This window comes from Nelusetta ayraudi, unplaced genomic scaffold (genome assembly GCF_046127955.1).
Source record: "Nelusetta ayraudi isolate G7.1 ecotype Tasmania unplaced genomic scaffold, CSIRO-AGI_Nayr_v1 ptg000050l, whole genome shotgun sequence".
NCBI classification, from domain to species: Eukaryota; Metazoa; Chordata; class Actinopteri; order Tetraodontiformes; family Monacanthidae; genus Nelusetta; species Nelusetta ayraudi.
This window is the reverse complement of record NW_027466100.1, coordinates 11,706-34,711: the sequence shown is the minus strand read 5'-3', so window position 1 is coordinate 34,711 and position 23,006 is coordinate 11,706. Positions and strand designations below refer to the sequence as shown.

Genomic DNA, 23,006 nt, shown 5'->3' with positions numbered 1-23,006 from the left:
AGTAAAAAATCTTTTAAAATCACTTTGACATTTATTGTAATAATAAATTCACCTGGACAAATGCTCAACATTTTGTTTTCTGCCAAACCCACAAATGACAGCATTAACATTGTTTTGTGCAATAATCAATTTTACAACCGTGTTATGATAACACATTGTGCTGGAAAAGCGGTATGAAATATCCAGAGGATATCAATTTAATGCTCCTTGGATAAATATTCAGCCGAGATGGCTTGAAAAATACGCCCCTTTGGAGAAAAGAATAAGAATGTATATAATAATAGCATCCGTATAAATTGCCATATCCGTATACATGGCCATATTACTTGGCATTACATACCACAGTGGGCTGTTCATTTAGTGGGCTGTTCATTTAGTGCTCTTGCCCACCCCTTCTGGATTCCTCCTCACTCTCCACCCACTTTATAAGTTGTCAGCTGTTTTTGCACATTTCAATTTGATTATCTTCGGATCCCATCACAGTCAAGCTCACTGCGGTCTGTCTGAAGTCTGACTCTCATCCAGCTATCGCATCTCAGGCTCTTGACAGGTATTAAGTACATCAATTGTACACCCTCCTTTGTGTTTAATTGTTTATATTTTGACATTATTTAGGCTCATTGATATGCTTTAATAATTCATTGCCAAATACTAATTGACTTTTCTTGTACAGGAGAAACATTAGGAGAATCACAATGCTGTTTGGCATCTTTTTGTTATCTTTTGGATGTTTTCTTGACATCGGAGTATGCACTGCAGGTAAGATGTTATGTGTGTTTTTCTTTTTAAATAAATAATAATAATTCAGTCATTTTAGTAAATATGTTTTAGGCAGGAATCTGTGAGACTCTGCATTGAACTTGTTTTTCTGTAAATTTGCTGATTTCGACTTTTATTTACTCTTAGTCTGTAAATATTTACTATTATCTCTTATTTTCAACACATTGTGTTAATTGCAATGGCTGTGCTTTTTGTGCATTTTTTATGTTTTCACTGCTGGAAGAAAAAAAAAAAGCCCCAGCCTTTGAATAATATAAATATGAGCACTCCGCTTGGCTCAATATCAAACTGAAGCGCTGCATCCTGTCCAAAAAGAAACAGGGAGCACAGGGAGGGATGTGAGCCAGTTCACACACAAAAAACCAGTAATAAATCAACTGTTATGGATCAAACAAAGGCCCTGTGTTTCAGAGGAGCCAAAAATTGACATGGGCTTGAAGAGCTTGTAGACGTGTCATCTCCTGAAAAGGAAGATCTGACGGTTGTCAGGATCCCCCTGTGGCGATGGATCCCCGAGGCCTTGGCCTGAATCAAGGCTTTTGATACTCTTTGACTGCCCTCCCATCTCTCAGTGCCATAGCATTGATACTCTCTGAAAGGAAACACAGTGCTGAGTACATTATGGTGTATACATTGTGAGCGATCTCTTGGATACCGGAAAGCCGCTGTAGCCAAGAGGTCAATGTATGCACCCCAGAGTTCACCTCGTATGCCTAACATGACTGTGCCATGTTTGGCCATAGCACAAAGAGGGCTTTGATTTGGATAAATCTAGGCTGGTCAGCAACTGTGAAAGACGCCTACTAATAAAACGAAATAAGCAATTGTTTGGTCACTCCTACCTTTTCTAACGTTTCAGTTTCCATTACCAAAACATGTGCCTCAAATATTTGGGGCACATGTTTTGGCCGTTTGTCCTTCTCATTTTCAAAAACATCTGTTTTATTAGCAGATTTACATCTGCAGCCCCAATCTCTTTTTGTGTCTATACACCAATTAAGTAAATACTCTCATGGAAGAGTGAAAAGTTTACCAACATCGCCATGACACGTCTTCTTTGAAATAAAATGGTCTTTACATAATTCTGTTTAATGGGGATTAAATTGGTGTTTGACCAAAAACAAAATCATCGTTACTGCAGCAATAAAGAACTGCTGATTTTGATAATAATTATTACATTTATTTATTGTGATCATTATGTTGCACGTTTGCTCTATTAAAGGCAGTTACCGCCTTTATATTGTGAGGCACATAAGTCTTACAGTATTTTTCTTTAATTTAATGTTACATTCCTTTTAATTTCATAATTCACATTCATATTATTTTTTTTTATGCTTCATTTGTTTGGTAGAAGTACCCTATGGAGGCTCTTGGCTAAGTTGAGCTTTCTTTATCTTTGTTTTTTTACAATCATATATTCATTGTCTTGAGGTACACAGTGAACAGTGCAATTACTTTTCAATGTTATAATATTCTCTATTTGCCCTTCCTAAACATCAGTGCCATCAGAGCTGCGAATTACAACAATAAAGGTATGTTTCATTCGTCTCCTCATTACATTTGACCCTCACTTCAAACTTGAAGGTAACGTCTGACGTTGGTGTCTCGATCTCTGCTTGCTTCACAGCAAGAACCGTACACTATGTCGAAAGGAGCTCAACTGGAAGGCTTCTGCATGGACCTGCTGTCAGAAATAGCCAAGAAGCTAGGCCTCAAGTACAGAGTGCAGATGGTGAGAGATGGTGCGTACGGCAGGCAGGATGAGAGCAGCCACTGGAATGGGATGATTGGAGAAGTGGTGAGAGGGGTGAGTATGTTGAAAACTGTTTTCTTTTTTTCTTTTAGTGGTGAGATGATTTTAAGACACCAGCTTGAACTACAACTAAAAATATATCACCCAAAGCCCATACAGAATGAGAGAATGAAGGTTAAACCTTGTTTAACGGTTTATATCATCATTGCCATCTCCAGGAGGCAGACCTGGCCATTGCTCCACTGACTCTAACAGCAGCTCGAGAGAAAGCCGTGGCAATGACCAAACCTTTCATGCAGACCGGCATCAGCATTCTGCTGAGGAAGGACATCTCTGAGGAGGCGGGCCTCTTTGATTTTCTCACCCCCTTCTCACCCGAAACCTGGGTTGGCATCCTTGTTGCGTACATTGCGACAGCCGCCTGTATCTTCTTGGTTACGAGGTTCGTGAGGCAACTCGTAGTTCTGGAAAATTTAGTGAGCTATGGTGGGTTACAGCAACAACTTCAACATGCATGTCATATCATAAATAACTCATTTTTGTGCACGTGCAGGCTGAGCCCTTGTGAATGGAGCCAGCCCCTTAGCGAGCGGAACGGATTCAGCTTCCTCCACAGCCTTTGGTACACAGCTGGCGCTTTGACTCTACAAGGTGAAACACACAAGGATGTGATTACAGTTCATCATCATCTTTTCGAGGACACAATGTTTTTTGTTGCTGAACTCCTTTTGTGTTGGCAGGTCCTGGTCCGCATCCCAGAGCTCTGTCAGGACGCCTCGTCAGCTGCACTTGGTGGTTATTTACCATCGTCCTTCTGGCTTGTTATTTCTCCAATCTCAGCTCCTCTAAGGCCTCTGACTCCACTCAGCTCACCGTGAAAGGTTTTGGTGACCTAGCTAATCAGGATATGATTGAGTATGGCTGTTTGTCTGGCTCCTCCACCCTCGCCTTCTTCAAGGTAGACACACTGGATCGATCATGGATCCCCGGATGTCACTGGTTTAAACGTCTATGTTAATGTTAATGTTTTTTCTGTATCCAGAACTCAAATAACCCCGTGTACCGCAGAATCTACGAGCACATGGAGAGAACCAAAAGCTTTGTGTCATCTATGGACGAAGGCGTCCGACGGGCAAAAGAAGGCAACTTTGCCTTTATTGGGGAGTCTGTGTCTCTGGATTTAGCCGTAGCTCGTCACTGCGAGCTGGTCAGGGCGCACGAGATTGTTGGCATGAGGGGATTTAGCATTGCAGCCAGTCTTGGTAAGTCCTCTTTTTGAAATCATGACATGGCATGGTTGACATGTGACACAAGCTGAAGATGGATTGTGAACCCGTTGAAGGCTCGCCTATCGTGAAGAACCTCAGCGTGGCAATCCTCCAGCTGAGTGAGGCGGGAGAGCTGGCCTACCTCCGCAGCAAGTGGTGGGCCAGCAGTTGCATGGCGGACAAGGGCCGGTCTTCAGCCATACAGCCGCACAGCCTCCGGGGGATGTTCCTGGTTCTTTCCATTGGCCTTGGGTTGGGAGCATTGGCCGCTATCCTGGAGCTCACCTCCAAGAGCCGCAAAAATGCAGCAGAGCAAAAGGTAAGATCAAGTTCACTCGCATATCACCTCGGCCTGGCCAAAAACAGTAACTCTAAATCTACTTGACTGTATACATCTGTTTTAGTTAACAGGAATTTCAAACCGTGTCGTGACTCCTACTCTTAAAAAACAACCCAGTGGGTTGAAACCACCCCTTTGCACACCGGAATCAGATAGTTCTTCTCCACATGAACGCAGGGGCAAAAAAACACTTGAGACCCACTGAGGTTGAATTGTGAGCCAATCTGCCAAACCGCTTTCAAAAGTGGAAAGTGAGATGCAGAAAGGAAGGAGATTTGAGCTGAAGGTGAAGACAACATTCCCCAACCTGTGGCCAATAGAATCAACAGAAGGACAAGAAGACAAGAAGAGAGCAGCAGACTTTATGGAAGTCTGTGCTCTGGATTTGGTTGAAATAAAATGGACCAATCAAACGGGCAGGGGAAACTCTTCAAAAGTGCAACACTGTCAATATATGCACTGAGAAATGTGATTAGATAATCATAGATCTTGAAGTGGACATTGTCCATTTGCAAATGCATGTGGTGAATTGCTGTGCGCTTGCGTTAAAAGGCCAGAATATAGGTTTTCAACTAGTTTGTAAAGGGAATTGCAAAATATTAATCTTTTCTTCAGCCCTATCTGATTTATAATGCAAAGAGCACCAGATCTCATACTGATTGTCAGTTGTGTCCAAACTGAGGATGCTGTGCTGCCACTGTGTCCCTGGTGCCTCCAAAATATCTCTCATGTTAAATATCTAATATTAGGCAATGGCACTTCATACAAGCTAGGGTAGTTCAATTCTGTGGCAGCATTTCCACAGGAAACAAAAGTCCTGTGTGCTACCTAAACACTAGTGGAGTTGTAACAAATGCATTTTCTGTGTTTTTTTTTTTCTTTTCATGCGTTTATTCATAATAAAATATGATCTTCCTGGTCCCCGCACTGTCGAGTGCCATTATAAAACTCCTGACACAAGTGTAATGACAAAGTAGAACAGCAAAACGATCTAACGTCTGTGAAAGTTGTCTAGTGTGAACCAGAGGTGTAACAAAGAGCTCGACCATGCAACAATGATTGTTTCTGGCATACTGCAGACTGGTGTTACTCTTGTTTTTCTCCCCAGAAATCCTACTGCACTGTTCTGACTGAAGAACTGGGTCTGCGCCTGAGGGCCAGCGATGGAAACAAACTCCAAGAAAATGTAGACAAAGGAAAAGAAGACGCATAGAGACATAACAGGAAATGAAAACTTCTAGCAAGCCTAAGACCCCAACGATGTAACCCCCCTTTAACGTTAGTTTTACTTCATTGTCTGGTAGCCATGCTAACATTTTTGGACATATGAAAAATTAAAAATTGTTTTCATAAAAATTATTTTTTAATTTTTAAGTGTTAACTCTACACCTGAATGAAAAAGCAAACATGATAATTGTATATATATATAAAAAAAAACAACAACAATTCTCCCCAGTAATCTTCTAAACTTTAAATAACAGCGCTTTTAGTTTGTTGAGTTCACTAGTTTCAGCTGTTTTGTACAGTTGGCAATGTTGTCGCAAACTGCAACAATTTTGAAAACTACTTAATACACAGGAACTGCATTGATTGTAAACGTTACTGATGTCAGCCTAGAAAAATAAAAGCTGTCTAACTGTTTTATCCCGTGTGTCATTGTCCTGCCGTTTCATTCTCCTTCATGATCCTTCCACACCACATTTCACATGTTCACATGTTCTTTATCTTCTGATATACGCCGTTTTCTTTGGGGTCACACATTTACATACTTGTCTAATCTTAAAAAAAAAAAAACAAAGAACAAAAAAACCCTGTCATTTTAAATATCACAACACCATTACGGCAGCTTAATTCTTGCGTCTCTTATTTCTGCTGTGAACATGTGACCGCCTCACCGTCACGACTCATCGTTGTAGAACAGCGGCGATTTACACCGTATCTCTCTCAGTCTCTGGTCAAACATGGCCTTCATCTCCCTCTGCAGGGTCCCCTCGCGCTGGTCGGCCCCGGCCCCCGCGCAGTGGTGGGTCATCAGCTCCAGGCTGTCGGTGCTGGTGTCACTGCTACTGGACGTGCTGTCAGGCATACAGAGGCCATTGGGTATGGGCTTCACATGGCTGCCGTACCTGCCAGAGGTCTGCGCTCGCTGGGCCTGCCAGTGCACGGCAGGCTTGCGGTTCACCGTCGGCGTCTGAGCGGACGCGATCTGTCTTCGCGGGCAGCTGTGCGAACGCGGCTTTGCCCGCACTGGGGTGGACGGCAGCGGAGAGAGCGGGGCCTCCAGCGTCCGTCTCACCCTGGCTGGGGATGGCGGCGGGATTAGTGGGAGGAGCTTGGCCACCGGCAGGGGCTGAGGATGTGGCGGGAGTCCAGGCCGAGGGTGCGATTCGGTGTCTGGTGCCGGCTCAACTTCACCGGCAACCTCCTTGTTTTGTTGTGGCTCTTTCGCTGATCCCTCCGATTGCTCCGGGCTCTCCGGTTCAAATATTTGACCAGTCTCCTGCTTGGCGCAGTGTTGTGTCACTGGCGAGTCGTCCGGCTCCACCTCCAACTCTTCTTGAATGGGATTTTGGCTGCCAGGAACAGGGCCGTCAACAAGACACAAGGCCTGGGGAGAGGTGTCAAAATCGAGGATATCTGCTGTCGCACAGGCAGCGGCTGCCATGTGGTGGTAGTCAATGGAGGACATCCGGCTGAAGATCCCTCGCCTCGTCTCAGGCGGCTCATGAATTTTAACTCTGTGAGCTCGCTTCACTGGCTCACTCATGGCGCCTTTGTGAATGGCAGCCTTGGCAGCTGCCCCCTGTGCCCAAAGAGACACTTCGCCGCTCTTGCTGTCCTGGGAGATGACATCCAGATCCTTGGGGAAATACGGACCTCGCCCGTCCTCTGAGGAGAGCACAGAGGAGTCCAGGGAAGGCTGCCTCTGACTGCCCTTCAAATGCTTCTGGGCTGCTTTTTGGATGTGCTTCCTGGCTGCATGTACTGCATTAGCAGGTTTAATCTGTTTCACAAACAGAAAAAAAAAAGAGTTCAAGGTGAAAACAAACAAACAAAAAAAAACAACATGCGATCTGTAAAGAAACATATATTACCTTTCCCGTAAGATCAATGATGCCTACGTGAACAAAGATGGATGACGCCGCCATCCCTTCCAGGTACACATGCCGGTATCCTACACGCAACAAAACCCCGAAGTGACACTTTACTTTTGGCCGCTCCAAACTGCCTAGCAAATCTCAGAAGAATACTGGCAAGAAGAGGCTCGTACGAGTTGTAGACAAGTAGTCTTTCTTTGTAGACAACATTGTTTTACTTTACTGCAGCTCTTATAGAAACTACTCGCAGGTTTGCTACAGCTAATGTTAACAGTAACACATTAGATGTTGCCTGCTTCAATCTGATAAACAGCTATTTTACTTTTGTCTCCACTTTCAAAGAGTTCTTTATGAGTGCTTTCCGAGATGGTTACTGTGCGATAAATCAAAAGGATTTTGGAAAGATTTCACACATCTAATGGAAAATTAACTGCTGAGATGACAGTTCTGACCACAGGCTACACTATTGTGAAGTCCTTCTACAAATCCCCCAAAAAGTTGTAGCTTTTACTCTATTTATGCCTGACCAAAATACAGGCTGCTGATATTAATTGGAGCTGTAACTAATTGCATTTGCTGTACTGGTAAATCAGCGTATAATTCAAATTCCCAAATGTTTTTTTTCCCTTACAGAACAGAAAAAAAAAAAACTTCACATGCGAGTCTGACAGTTTTTGTTTCTACCTGGCATCATGCTGGTCAAAGCAGTCGTCCTCTGCCCAATGAATTCCCGTCCGAGAGGATTGTGATCCCACACATCGAACCGCACCAGGGCGATCTGTGGCATTTGAATACTAAAAACGAGGGTCTCCTCCCACATGGGGTTGAAACCTGGATGAAATGAGAGAGGAAGTTACTGGCAGACGGATGATTATTCAGTCGGATGTATATTGCAATAAGAACACGCACACACCATTATCGTCCACCACCCTGGTCTGCTGCTTGCAACAATCACCGGGGAGGCCTATTATCTCGACCTCTACGTAGGGATCGATAATCTGAAAGCACAAAAATATGAGCAAAAATCACATTTTGATTTTTTTTTTCCCCAGGTGTATAGATATTTGATCACCATCAACAGGTCAGTTTTACCTCTCCTCTGTCCCCAAGCATGGAATCTTTGGGTTTGGGAAGCTGCTGACCACTGATGATCTTTAATATTAACTGAGTCTTTTTGTGTCCCGGTACAGGATCCTCCAACATTGGGTTAAAGGCACCTGGGGGAAGCTTAAGAAATATGACAAACGCCTCCCAGAAGTGTTTTTGAAATGATCCCCCCAAAAGTGTTCCCATCCACACACCTTTAATCATCCACTTGGGCTTCAGAATATATCCACAGTTGCCATTGGTGGAGAACTTGGCTTGGTTGAGTTCAAGCATGCGGCCCTCAGTTTGATAATTCATGGCAACTAGAAAGGAAGGACAGGTAACATTTTTTGCTATCTCAGTGTTGCCAGTATAACGGTTCAAAAGCCACTCACCCATATGACAACCCGCATTCCAGTATGGCTGAGGGTTGAAGTTACTGGAGTCCACTCTGTAGTTGGATGGGTAGACCCTGAGTAGTTGCCGCTGGTTCAGGCGGACCAGCTCCAGCGGCTTCAGCTGTAAGATCTGGTTCATGACGGTTTCGTTGAGGGACGACACCTGCCAGCTGTTGGTCAAGGCTACCACAGCAGGAGAAGCACGTTTCGGTCTCAGATGCAGAATCACACACAGAGCCATAGAAGACAGTCGATGTTGTCCTAGAAGACTTTTCACCTTGTGTTTCTATGTCGTGCACGCGCACCGACTTGGTGTAGGCGACCAGGTCAGACAGCGCTCGCGACAGCCTCATTGTTTTCCTCCTCCTGGCAGGAGAGTCACAAAGCAGTCACAGTGCAAGAGTAATGAGTGTAAGAGTATTAAGAGACTTAGGCTATCTAATTAAATTACTATCCTTACTTTGGATGGTAAACAATTTGTGTCCTCTCCCTGCTGCTCTGGTCTGACTCGCCATCTGACAGGGCCTTATTTTTCACCCGTACTCTCTTTTTTCGCTGAGAGGAAGAAAGCAGACCTCCAAGGTCAATTTTTGAAGTTTGAATTCTTCTTGCCAAACATTTTCAGACAGTTCTGATGTAAGGACGGTTTCCAAAAATCAAGCTGGAGTTGGACAGTGTTCAAAAACAAGGGAACGGAGTGAAAAGACGCTGACCTTTCTTTTGAAGCTCCTTATGATGGATCGACAAAATGGCCTCTTTTTCTTGGTTGCATTGGCTAAGGCATCACCATTTTCATTCTGAAAGTCAAACAAAATACATAATTAGGTCTATCTATCTATCTATCTATCTATCTATCTATCTATCTATCTATCTATCTATCTATCATTTTAGTGTTGTAGTCAAGACCGCACCAACCGAGACCAAGACATTATCAAGGCTAGAGAGCACTGAGTTCAAGAAAAGACCAAGACAATTGGGGCTTGAGACCAAGACAAGACCAAGACTTTATAGATTAATAGACAAACAACCACAAAACCGAAAAAAAAATAAAAAAAAATGACTAGTATCTTTTTTAAATTCAAGTTTGCTTCTAAATTGAACACCTCTCTTTTCAGTAGTTCTATAATTTTCTTTCACATTTTGCTGCTTTGCCAACTATTTTGAACCTTTTTCCTTTAAATAGGAATAAGTGGGTGCGTCACTCTGGGTGTCACAAACAGAGCATATAACAGCAGCAGCTGGATTCTTTTCCTTTGTTATCTGTCATTGCAGTGTTGGCTGTGTCTCGACCGGTCTTGATCAAATATCCTGAGTCCGCCCAGTCCGAGACAAGACAGAGTACAAATGCCTTCCAGTCCGAGACAAGACAGAGACCCTTAAAAAGTGGTCCCAAGACCAATCTCGAGTACTACAACACTATATCATTTGCCTGTGGGCCATCTTCCTCGCCATCGTCGTCGTCCTCCTCCTCTTCCTCATCTCCAGTGTCCTCATCAGACACTTCGCCCTCCTCAGCATCAGGATCAATGTTCGCCGGCAGCTTTTTCCCCTGACAAACCAAAAAAAGGTCACACGGACTTGGTCAGTGACACATTAGTTAGCTAGCTCAGATTAGCCACACTTGTTTCCCGCCAAAAGAGAACGGCACCTTGACTAAGATCTTCCCTTTAAGGACCTCAGGCGATGGCAACTTCTTGCACTCAAGTACGTTGACACTGGAAATATCCAGTTTGTCCTGCAGCACTTCTTTCAGATATTCAGCCATCTTCTTCTGCTGAGGCACAGAGCAGTGGTTCTCTATGGACAGGATCACTGGATACCTGAGATAAGGTTAAACAATCAGTGGTCTCATTTTAAAATGTTGCTTTTTTTTCTTTTCTAAGTGACTCCTGCATGACAAATGCTCCGTGCAACTCTGTAAAGCTCCATAAAACACAATTGTTATCCCTCTGTTTACAGCAATGCAATTAGAATCACAGTCAGTAACCTTTTTTACTTTACATCACAGTGGCTGACTTACATTTCTGAAAGATGGAGCCAGCAAAATGAGTAAAAGGTGAACTATTTTCTTCTTGGGGAGTTAAATGAAAGGGTTAAATGAACTTGTTACAGTTGCATGACGCCAGCATGATGGCCCTCGGGGACTTACGGTGATTTTGAGAAGGCGTATTTGTCAATTGTTTCGATCACATCTTTAAAGAGGATCTTGGATGTCAAAGTGTAGCCGTGGTGAATAATGGGCTCTCCATCAGGCCCATCCCAGCAGTCCACTGAGCGAAAGAAGATGGAGAAAACAGAACAAAACAAAACATAACAAAACAAAAAAACGTGAGTCACTTAATTGCATAAATTGACATGACAGAGAGCCAAAAGCTCCGGTTTTGCAGGCTCACCCTCCACACAGCGACAGCCTGCTTGGAGAACATAGGCGTACATTTCCACCCTGGACTGAGACAGAAGCTGGTCTCCTGTCAGGTAGGTGTTGTGCGAGGTGGCAATGAAGTAATTATTCAGTGGCTGCGTCATGTCCTGGATCACCTGGGTGTGCTCAGGGTTGAAAATGTCACCTGCAGGACTCCGCATGAAGTTTGTAAAACCTGCAGAAGGCGCCAGACCATTTGTATGTTGATGCATGTTTTCTAAGCTGATAATCTGCTTACTGGTCTGGGCGTTTCAGTGTTCCTCTCACCATCAATGCCCATCACCATTCGCTGTAGGTTCTCAGGACATGGCTCAAACTTGACCACTATGTCAACCAGATGTTCTCGTGTCAAACCTCGCACCTGCAAAATGAGGCATCGGCAAAGTTTGATTACAGGTTAGCAAGACAAAATTCAAACAAACTGCATTTTGAGTGATATTCTAACTATATTACATTTGATATGACATAGATTGGACATATGTACTAACCTCAGTTATTCCCCATGCATTTTTTTTATACTGCCTTAACTTAATCCAACTACAATAAAGTACTCTAATGTAAGTGACGCCTGCATCACAGAAGAAACAGTTCCTTTACAATACCCATTTTGAGATTTTGCTATTTAATTCAGGACTCCAATGGAGCAGCCTCAACGACGTTAAATAATTATCAAGAAAATCTCTACAGATTTCCAGAAGAAAACACATTTTGCCCTCTTGCAAAACTCAGTTTTAGCTTTCTGCTGACTTGTATGTTCCCCATCTTTTGAAGGGAACTCGAACAAGAGAGCTGCAGGTTGCCCCTCAAATACGCAACAACCCACCGCTCAAGGACAAGATCTTTGTCGAGCAAAGTGTGTTTTACCTTTAGGAAGTGAATTCCAAAAATGTTCACAAAAAACACAAGATTCACTGCCAGTCAGTCTTTTAATTCGCTAAAATGTACCTTCTATGAAACTTACGCCCCATTTAAACTTTCTTCTGAGTTTTTTTTTTCCTTGTTATCTTCCTGTGAAAGTAATTTGTATCTTCTGGGTAAAAGTCACACTCTGCTGCCAGATCAAAACTTCTAGAAAGGAGGGTAATGGGAAAAAAAAAAAAGCACAAGTTTGGTTTGAACATTTTTGCTGCACCTTCTGCTCATTCTCCAGGAAGCGTGCGAGGTCGTGGAGATCCATGACTTCCTTCTGATTGCTGTACGAGATCATTATCAGATAGAGGTCCCGCCGTGTGGAAATCATCTTGTAGAACGTGCAGAATTCTTCAAAGGCCAGTGAGCCCTGGTTCTCGTCTGTGTCTGCGTCCTACAGATAACGTCGAAAAAAAAGAAGCATTTTAGGAGCAAAAAATAGGCCGAGCTCTCCCGCTGTGTGAGATTGGAGATAGCCACCCGCCAAAGAAAATATGCCCCACCACGCTAAGGACTTATCTCCGTCGCCATCAAACATGTTGAAGCTCGCTCACTTTAATCATAGCCATGGCCCGGCAGTGGGCTTCTGATCTCAAGCAAGCCACCTGCTCAGCTGTGTCCTGCCAAAATGCTGTATGGACTTCATCTTCACATTAAGTATATCTCACTTTTTTTTTGAGTTACTCCTCTCTATTCCTGATTGCAAGTACAAACCAGACCACTTTTTTATTGTCATCATGCCGTTGATTCAGCTTGTGATTTTTGTGGGTGTTTTTATTTCATCTGTTTAAAACAACAAGGCCCCAGCAGACACTGTGCATCCAGAGGAGACTCGGCCATTTGGGCAAATTAAGCCCATTCTGCGGTGGATTTAGGATCTTACTTGGAACATCTGCCGGACTTTCTGCTTAGGCAGGTTCACGTTGAGTTTGTGGAGCAGCTGGTGAACCTCCCCGATGCTCAAGGAGCCGTCTCCGTTTTTGTCAGCCTCCGAGAAAGTCTGCTGCAGCCATGTGAAATGACAGTTAAGGGTGAAACGTCATCCATTCAGTGAACATTTACTGTGGTCTGTTGGTATCAATCACAACAGAAGATCCTACACAAAGGTGGCCACAGCCAATCACTTGCCTTCATCTAACCCTGTCCTCTGCAACCTCTTCTCTGACGATCCAACCTAAGCATCCTTCCACTGATATCTTCCCTCGGTCCTCTTTTCACGTCCAAACAATCTCAGCCTGGCCTCTATGACTTTATCTCCACATCTACACTGTCCCTTTAATTTCATCGCTCCTGATCCTATCCATCCTGGTCACTCCCAGAGAGAAGCTCAACATTTTCCATCTTTGCCACCTCCAGCTCTGCCTCCCGTCTTCTCCTCGGTACCCCTGTCTCTAAACCAGACAACAATGCAGCCCTCGCCGCTGTTTTCTACACCTTTCCTTTCATTCCTGCTGACATGCTGATCACACCTGACACTATTCTCCACCTGTTCCAACGCGATTGCACAAGCTACTGACATGTTTACAGCAGCCCAGACAGATTTAGACAGGAACAGAGTCTGGACCTGCTTGGTGTGATGTTGTTTTACGATGACAGACTGAAGTCACCTGCTTTCTGCCGGATAGGTCCAGTACATCAAGTCTTCTAACGAGAGCTAGAACCAGAACTCTTACTAGCTATAAATTAAAATAATCTAATAATGATAATTTTTTGCAACATGTTTTCCTAATACCACGGTGTGGAAATGAGTTAAACCTATTTGTGTGAGTACTGGTATAAATTTCGTATTGACCAACTCCATGAACCAACACAGATGGAGGGATAGTAAGAAAGGATATTGATCACGGGTGCGCTGCCTCCGGGCCAAGCTGTCTTCATCGCTGATCCCGGCCATGAGGTATTTGAGACCCGTCACCCAGGTGCGAACTTCTTCTGCGTTGTTGGAGACCAGGTCCAGAGACTTCACCCTCCTACCAAAGTAAATACTGAAGCAGCAGTTTGGGTCGAAGCGGTTGTCCGCGTACCGCCTGAACATCTCCGACTTCTTCCCCTCGCAGACCTCATGAATGGAATCAATCGTTACTGGAACAGACAACAATCAAACGTTGGCAGTTAGGCCACAGTTGGATCAGTGGCTCTGACAATGACTTACAGACTTCCGATTTGCCTGTGGCGACAGCAAGCGAAAAGCTGCCGAACACTTACTTCAACAGATCAATTCATTACATTGATGAAATCATCTCAGGGTTGGTTGTGCATTACATTTGGTACTGAAATTCATTTTATTTGAATGAAAAAATGTAATTAAATGAAAATTTAAAAAAAGAAAGACATTTAGATTTGACCAAAAATCAGCTATATTTTTGCAGAAACGTAGCAGAAAGTAGTATTTGTCAACAAATATTACAGAAAGATTTTGAGTAAACTCAGTGAGTAACTCACTTGTCCTTTATAAAACACATTATGTGTCTATAAAAACGCACAACTAGGAATCAAAATAAATGGCTTAGAAATGAACAAATATTAATAAATATGTAAATATTATAAATCAGCTATTAGTGGGACTCATTTATCATCATTATCTACAGAACAGTTGTGACTCTACAACTTGACATGTCTCACTTTTGGCCTTGTCGTGTTTCTTTGAAGGCCGCCAGCGGATGCAGGACTTGTGCTCATCCAGGTAGAAGAATCGGACGAGTCCCTTCTTCTTTCCCTTCAGTTTGATCATCTGGGTGCCCACCTGCATGCTGTACATGCACCTTTCCACTGCAAAGGGAAGTCACAAAGTCACCAAGCGGCCTCCACCTCTGTGTGACTCCGCTGAGGCATCTGTGTGGATCTTTTTGATGTCACACACTGTCAACAACAGCTCAGGCAAAATCAGGCCGCCTATCAGCCTTTCCATTTTTCCAGGCGCTGAGACAAGTGGAGGTTTACCAACAAGCGCTCGTTTATGAGATTATAGGCTGCGTCACACAAGGAATTAAGTCGCCGTGTCTGTGACAATGAGGGAAGGCAGCATACACAGCCTTGAAATAATCTCTGTGACGCAACTGTATCACAAGCAACTTTGCACAGATTTGCAGTTTATTCATGCGCTGAAGATCTTTTCAGCTTTTTTCTTCCTTTTTTTATTTATTTATTTTTTTTACATCTTATACCTTGGCCATTTATCACTTCTACAAAAGGCCGCAGATCCAACATCTTTCAAGCTGGCATTCACATTGTCAAGATGCTTTGCCTTTTGCTGTTTGTGCGCCGCAGGCAGGTAACCTCTGCTTGTCGTCTCCAGCTCAGAAACAAGTGACGCAATCTGGCACATCAGTCAGGCTAATCCTAAAGGATTGTCTGCTGTCCATATGCCCATTATTTACTCAGGCTTCCCCGCATGCCACACTCCTGTTGTGTTGAGGTGGAACAAAAAAAAAAAACAACTACTGTTTTTTAAAGCACCAAACTTACCGATCTGACCCAATCTCCACTTGGGCTGCGCCACCACGCTGCCGCCGATCCAGAAAAACTCCTCGGCCAGTCTGGAGATGGACGCTTTGTGCCACAGCTTTGGAGAGCTCATGATGGATGGCGAGGGAGACGTCAAGGGGCTCGGCTCCTTTTTGGCCTGGTGAGCGGAGCCCCGGATGAGGTTCGGCGAGAACATGCCCGCCGAGAGGGACCCCAGAGATTGGAAGGTGGTGTTCTTGTGTGACGCCGAGGTCAGCGGCGGGCCGTCACTCGGCCCCGGAGACAGAGGCGCCATCGCCGGGGTGCTGCTCATCCCTGAGCAGTGCAATCGGAGTCCAGCTCTCCTGTCCCATTCACACCATGTGAACCCAGCTCCCCCTGCGCCTCCCCCTGGAGGCTAGTTGTTTACAGAGCGGCTCCCCTCCTGCAGCTTCTGGCCTCAGCACGTCCCCCACTGTCCATCTTCTGGCCTCCTGCAACCGTCTTCCCATCCTGCCGCTTCATCCCTTTTCGTCCTCAGTCCGGCGATGGCTTCGGGGTGCCCATGTGTTCTTGATTGATTGATTTACTCCTTGTTTTCCGCACGGAGGGAAGCACGGCCGGGCTGAGTGTGCAACATGTGTCACCCACTAAATCTTCTTCGAGCTGTAATCCCAGAGCGAGGCTTCCTTTCATGGAGGGATTTTCACGCAACCAGTAAGCCTCTGAGGGAAGTGGAGTGGGACGGGAAGTGTGCAAATATTCTTGCAGCCAAACTTAATGTGCTTCTGATCATTACACCAGAAGGGGACCACACAGGGGGCAAAGCCAGGGTCAGGAAGACTGTGTTTTTGCCACGCATATTTTGCGTGACGGCAACGTGACTTCAGCTTACACATGAACTGGTTTAACCAGCTTTAGGACTCCACCTTTAAAGGCTGAGCAATGTTTCCCCCTAGAGGCAATACACGTCCACCTATAGTCCTTATAGCATGTGTGCTCTTCATTTTTTTTTTTTTTACTGCACAGCTTTTGACTCACATGGATGAGAATCAAAATCTTGGCAAAATGATACCTGACACGTCGCTGTTCCAAAAAACAACAAACACCATTGACTGATTTCTTTCTCTTGACGAGAAGTGAGGTGGGGTAATGAGGTCAAGGGATATTCTCCCATCATCTCCTGCAACCAGCTTCCAGCCTGTCCTGACCCCAACCCGCAGATGGGGTCAACTCCAATAAGAAAATATATGCTTGATTACGCAATATTTTATATCAAAAGGGCCAAAATGTATAAATCAATTTGCAAACATAACCTAAAGGGTGAAACACCAGATGCCACTAGGAGAGCAGAGTATGAAAAATCCCCTTAGCAGCCACTTTATTTGGAGCAGCCTTGCTTCAAACAGCTCTGGAAGCCTTGAGAGTCTCTCACCACAGAGGGAATCGATGAGCTCCAGTCATGTTCACAGGCAAGATGTGAACCAGACGCACTGACAACTTGCTGTCAAACAGCCCCACCTCACCGCCAAGGCCTTCACTCTTCAACCATTTCTCCTGGCCTGTTTATCTTTGCATTTTGGCTGTTTTGTTTGGACTTGATAACACACTGACTCTCCAACCAAAGGGTCACGCCCACAACCTATTGTTTCAGAGTCCATTAATCAACTCCCAGAGCCGAAGGCTGTTAATGTCCTGTAGACACAGAAACCTAGCAAATTAACGAAACAAAACGGAAGCGCACTAAAAAAATAAATAAATAAATAAATAAATAAATAAATAAAAGTCCACCTGGCCACTAGGGGCACTAAACCGATGGATGGACCAACCCTCCGGGCTCGGTCCCTCTTCGAATCAAAAGGGAGATGTATTACTCTGTATTAATTTCGGTCGAGGTGGACGAATTTGAATAAAAGGTACTTTCTCCCCGTATGTTGTTTTAAAACACTTGACCGTAACCATTAGCAGCATCACATTAGTGTGGCAACGGCCAAAGTAATGTAAAGTTTTCAGTGAAGCTAACGTTAGCCAATATTTGGGAATTCATCGGCTTACTCCCGGTTGTAATGCTGCTGTCTCAGGTCTTGAAAGTTCCATAATAGCTGGCGGTAGTTTGTGACACAAGCTCCTTCTCCTCATTTTCCACATGACAGAGCGTGAGCAGTTAAGCATGTGCGTGTCATTTGTGTTCCAGGTCGACACACCTGGAATTAATTGTCCTTGGATTAAAAAAAAAAAATAATAACTTTCTGCAAAGACCTTCCACTATTTTATTCAGTTTAGAAATAAACAAACGTAATCAACCCTTCAACATCAGAAGTTTTGGAGACTGATTTACAGGTATGAAAACATTAAAATGTTGCATTAATCAATCAAAATGTTGTGGAAAAACAAGGCAGCGTCTTCAAAATCTGGAGTCAAATTGCTGTCTGATCCTCAGGAAGCTGTTGATGCAAAGAAAAAAGGAGAGACTTCACTCTTCCGCTGTAGGATTGACTTAGATTTTAATGGGTATTATACAAGTTTTCCAAAGGAAGAGAAAACATTGAAACATGAGGCAAGTGAAGCCCCACTTCCAAACCAAAACTACAAGAGCATCAGCTAACAAAATGGATATTGCTATTACACTGTACCCAACAAATACTGAGTGAGAGTATCATATTGATAAGACATAAAAGTGTTCTTTTGTCTAAAAGAGGTGAGCACCACAAAGAGGTTTCGCTTCTATCTGCTAGGGGAGTGTAAGGTGCGGAGATTTCAAATCCTTTCTCACTTTTTGGTCTGCTCTGTAATATATACTCTATATAATCCATCAAACAATAAAGATCTCATTGAGTAAACAAAACCAAGGGACAAATAATAATAATAATAATTATAATTATAACAATAATAATAATAATAATTTTGTTGGTATGTCAATTGTAGAGAGACTACAGGTCAGGTTTGCAAAACGTGATTTCATTCACCTTATTATTATTATTTTTTTCAAGCCAACATCCATCCATTCTGCTAAATGCCCTGTGATTGCGATGATACTCAGGGATACCTCTATGAAAATTGCAGGTTAACAAATCCATATATATATGTTTTGGTTTCAAGTAAGAGCCACAAATAATATTCATAATTCAATTTAAGTCTGGAGCAAGCAAACATACTGACAAACATCTTATTTACAATATCACTGTATATACATCAAAGCGTCGCTACTGAGGGCAGGTGTGTTTCAATTCAAAGTTCATGGTAAGCGCGTGTTTTGAAAAATGTAATAGGGAGTACAATGCACAAATGCAAAGGTTTCTCTTCTTTAAAAAGTGCAATTCCTTTTCTTAAAGTAAAAAAATATATATCCATACTTTGTATATATGTAGAAATGTTGTTTATATAAACAGCATCTTTTGATTCAAGAACCCTAACACCAGTGACTAGAAATGAATGCTCTGGATAGGCAGAAAAACAATTGTAGCATATAAATTATCTTACAATTATCAATAGAAAATCAGAAGTACCGCATTCAAATGTTTTTTTCTTTTCTCTAAGGGCATTTGTAGACGTGTCTGCACTAAACTTGGGCCAGAAATAATAATAGCCATTCATCACACAATTTAGTTGCACAAAAAAAAATTGCAATATAGTATTAAAAAGTAACACTTCTGTAAAATATCTAAATGCATGAAACAGCAGCGAACCTGAAGATAGCCCGCCTGTAATCTCCAACACCTTTTTTTTTTGTTGCATTTTTTTCTTTTTTATAAATAAAAAAAAATAGACAAGCTGGTATACATGCTTACATGTTCGTATATGGATGGTTTTGTTTTTCTTGCCTGTGGAATAACAGTGCTGCGCAAGCAATACCTCTTTAAAAGTACATCTTCTACAGGTATGTAAAAAAAAAACAAACAAACAACAAAAACAAAACAACGCAAACAAAACAAGCCGATATTAAAAGTAAGTAGTGGTAAACTGGTGTCTCTTGTTTCCAGTGGTCTGCGATGACATCGTGGAGTGTACCGATGTTTCCTGGCACCAAGAGCTTATTTATTTATTTATTTATTTCCGTCTGCTGCTCACACTTCACCGGGCGTCACATGTTTTCTTCCCTTCATATTCAAGTAGTGTCGTGTGGCCACGTTTGCACATGTCAGAATAGCTTATTACCAAAAGAAGGTCCTTGGACAGATGGGTGCCTGACGGAGGGCTCTGACATCACTAGAGAGACGTTGTTCATCGCTGAGGAGCTTTCCTTTCGATCGGCGTCGCGCTGCTTTCCAGTTCGCTGAATAAAACGTATGTAATTGTCATCATAATAACAACGATGCGCATCGTATCATATTATATATGACAGATTTTTCCATAACTTTTCACGCACACACTACAAAACTGAGTTTCGTTCTTCTTTTCCCCAACAGGGGGTGCAACAGAGTCCTTAACGTACTCCTTTATCATCGAGTCACTAGCTCTGTTTCTCTTTAAAAACAAACAAACAAACAAAAAAAAATCAAATAAAAATAAAGTAAAAGTGAAGATGAAAATGCTGTGCAACTTTAGGATCCGTTGGAGTGCTCTCTGGGGGGGTCTCTGGGAGGGCTGCTGTCGGCCTGCAGGGCCAGCTGGCTCTGCAGGTCCTTGACCACACTCTCCAGGCTCTGCCGAGCTTCTCTCTCCTGCTGGAGCTCCTGTCTCAGCTGCTCCCGGTCGGCCTCGGCCTGCTGGAGCTGCACGTGCAACTCTTCGATCTGCATGGCGGAGAGAGAGAGAGAAAGAGAGAGAGAGAGAGAGAGACAGTGAGGCGAGGTGAGCGACACACAGACACAGACACAGAACCGGGGATAAAAAAAAAAAGTCGCCCGTTGCGGTTGAAGGCGGAGCCTGCGTGCGGCCCCGTCTGCTCACCTGAGTGGAATACTTGACGCGGAGGCGTTCGGCCTCGCAGCCTTTGTCACAGACCCGCTGCTGCCGCTCCCTCTCCAGCTCTCTGTTCAGGCGGCCGCAGGACTCCTCGGCCTCCCTCATCTTCCTCTCCCAGTCCACCCGCAGCCGCTCGATGTCCTTGCGCAGGTTGCGCTTGGCTTCGATGGCCTCGCGGAGGCGTCCTTTCTTGGCCACCCGCACGAACTCCAGCTCCTGCGAAGGGTGTCACATGTACGTCAATGAGGCGCGCCCACTGATTCTGCACTCAGGGGTCTTTAGGGGATGTTACGACCTGGACTACTCGGCAGTTCATCACAGGGCCAACGCAGACAGACAAAACAACCATTCGCATTCGTACGCTAACATAATTTAGAGTTGTCCTACAGCTCAAAGCCCGGAGAGACCACCACACACATACACAGGGGGACAGTGGAGGGAAGGTTACGTAAAACAAATTAAATTGGTCACAATTACAAGTTACCCGATAGAAAACTTCAATTACTTTATCAGAGAAATGCAACTAATTGAATTTGATTACATTTTAATTACTTTTTGAATCATTTTGAATAAATGCTCTCAACTGTTTAGATCTGACAGTGTAAATTTTTTTTCCGGTAATGTAAGTGATTAAAATGATGTTATTATGTTTTCTAGTTAAATTACGTTACGACCTCTCGTGTAACTCGTTACTTCCCAACGCTGCTAACCGCTGCTCCACTGTGCCACCTATTACGATACTGGAGTTCTATTTCACCCTCAACACACAGTCGTCTGCACGGTCCGAACGTCGTACCTGCTGAAGGCTGCGCTTGCCCTGCTGCGCCGCCGCCAGCTTCTCGTCCTGCTTCACCCTCATCCTGATGATGTCCTGCAGGACTTTCTCCCGGGCCTCTTTGGTTTCCATGCCGGCGTACAGCAGCTGCCTCAGGGAGTCAATCTCGGGACAAACGTTCCCCGACAGCCAAGCGGGCCCGTCCGGCTGCCGGGCGATGTGTTGCGGGGTCGGGGGTGAAGCCAGGGAGGGGGCTGGCACTGGACCTGAGCGAGAAAGAGTTTTCATTCCGTTAGAAAAGTGATTGTGAGAGTTTTTTTTTTTTTTCTCATATGGCATAATGATAAAAAATTAAAAAAAAAAAAAACATTTACGCAGATGCCCTCACAGAAAGTGTTTTTGGAGTTTTTGGATAAGAAGCAACAAACAAAAAAAATTAAATATGATGAAAAACTAACTGGGCTGTAAAAACTGTAAATCTGTATTTACATAAAAAAGAACTTAATAATATTTGAAATAAAATGATATACATTACATATAATTACATGCATACACTACATATGTAATTATGGATTCCCCACAGCAAGATGTTTGTCTTGCATTTTTTACTAAAAACACTAGGTGGTGCCACTCCACTAGGGAACCGCAGCCTCCCAATAAGATGGCTGTGTTTCATTTCTTTTCTGTAAATCTGAACTATTTGGGATCAAACCAAGTGCCTTGTCGCCTCTCGCAGTCAGATCTTTCACTACTTCAAACCCACTGGCGGCCGGTACTCACGATCGTCGCAGTCGTCCACGTCGATCTCTCCGTCCGTGTCCATGTCGATGTCCACGTCCACGTCATTCGCTCTGCTCGCCGTGCCAGGGGGAGCCGCTCTCGGCGAGTGCTTTGTATCACCATTATGCAGCTCCTGGAGCGGCCTGGTGATGGCAGTGGGGCCCCTGGCCGGAGCGTGGCTGTCCCTGGGGTGGCCAGGAGAGGCCAGGGTGAGATTGGGAGCCACCGTGGGCTGCTGACTCTTTGAGTAGGACCTGTGGAGGCAGACGAGGCATGTTTAAAGCGTCGCACCGGTGGATTTATTTCATCTATTTAAAACTGAGAGACTACCGCAGCCTCTTTCTCAGATGACTCACCTCTCCACCTCATTCTGAGTGGCTGATTTTTCTTTTTCGGGCGCTTTGGGAGACCAGGGGCGGAAAGCGGAGGGCCGCTGTTTCAGCTGGACCTGTTTCAGATCCTGTAACGTGAGGACGGAACATTTTAAACTCAGATGGACGTTAGCGTTAGCATTAGCATTAGCGGCTTGCTCAAAGTTCCCCCTTTATTTGGCCGCAACTGACCTCCAAGCTTTGGGAGAAATCAGTTTACACACATTTGATTGATTGACACACACATGCACAGGCAATGGTCCCAACCTTGTGTGCGGACTTGGACAGCGACTGCAGCCACTCGGGTTTCTGGTCTTTTTCAGCTGGTGACGATTGTAGCTTGTCGAATTTGGACCTCTTCCCCGGGACAGGGCTCGGCGACTGGGAGCAGGAGAGAATAGATAGACGATTAATCACCACCGCCATCGTTGCTATTATCCCGGTTACATCACAGGCCGGGGCTGATATTTCGAGAGTTAGACAATGATCGTGGGTGACTGCGGCATTATTCACACAGGCGGCGCACGATTTGTCACAACATGACCTGACCCTTCGCAGCAGGTCAACATTAAAAGAAGAAACACATCGTAAGTCACGGCGAGAGGACTCGAGGAGCAGTACATCTGCGTAAGTGCTCAGTCTCTTGCACTTGGCTGCGTCTGTAGCTGTGCGTGTGT

General features: G+C 44.2%; 3 protein-coding genes across 3 annotated transcripts; 1 reads left to right on the top strand and 2 right to left on the bottom strand.

The window, feature by feature from the left end:
* Positions 1 to 159: 159 nt before the first annotated feature.
* On the top strand, positions 160 to 5,782 carry grik6 (glutamate receptor, ionotropic, kainate 6). The gene is made up of 10 exons (XM_076037019.1): positions 160 to 550; positions 674 to 759; positions 2,281 to 2,312; positions 2,408 to 2,587; positions 2,752 to 2,975; positions 3,087 to 3,184; positions 3,274 to 3,491; positions 3,576 to 3,795; positions 3,876 to 4,120; positions 5,250 to 5,782. The coding sequence occupies exons 2-10, from the start codon at positions 696 to 698 to the stop codon at positions 5,352 to 5,354; spliced, it is 1,386 nt and encodes a 461-aa protein (XP_075893134.1). The 5' UTR covers positions 160 to 550; positions 674 to 695; the 3' UTR covers positions 5,355 to 5,782.
* A 205-nt stretch (positions 5,783 to 5,987) lies between these two features.
* Positions 5,988 to 16,477, bottom strand: plch2b (phospholipase C, eta 2b). The gene is made up of 20 exons (XM_076037031.1): positions 15,520 to 16,477; positions 14,677 to 14,823; positions 13,893 to 14,136; positions 12,938 to 13,067; positions 12,278 to 12,448; positions 11,413 to 11,506; positions 11,117 to 11,320; positions 10,873 to 10,993; positions 10,372 to 10,543; positions 10,144 to 10,272; positions 9,437 to 9,526; positions 9,184 to 9,278; positions 9,001 to 9,089; positions 8,721 to 8,906; positions 8,541 to 8,648; positions 8,332 to 8,456; positions 8,153 to 8,237; positions 7,924 to 8,070; positions 7,237 to 7,316; positions 5,988 to 7,145 (listed from the first exon to the last, which is right to left on the bottom strand). The coding sequence occupies exons 1-20, from the start codon at positions 15,830 to 15,832 to the stop codon at positions 6,039 to 6,041; spliced, it is 3,837 nt and encodes a 1,278-aa protein (XP_075893146.1). The 5' UTR covers positions 15,833 to 16,477; the 3' UTR covers positions 5,988 to 6,038.
* Positions 16,478 to 17,985: 1,508 nt separating this feature from the next.
* LOC142895872 (ski oncogene-like) lies at positions 17,986 to 22,770 on the bottom strand. Its single transcript, XM_076037200.1, has 6 exons — positions 22,597 to 22,770; positions 22,315 to 22,418; positions 21,959 to 22,212; positions 21,200 to 21,444; positions 20,389 to 20,619; positions 17,986 to 20,231 (listed from the first exon to the last, which is right to left on the bottom strand). The coding sequence occupies exons 1-6, from the start codon at positions 22,753 to 22,755 to the stop codon at positions 20,040 to 20,042; spliced, it is 1,185 nt and encodes a 394-aa protein (XP_075893315.1). The 5' UTR covers positions 22,756 to 22,770; the 3' UTR covers positions 17,986 to 20,039.
* Between the last annotated feature and the right edge of the window lie 236 nt (positions 22,771 to 23,006).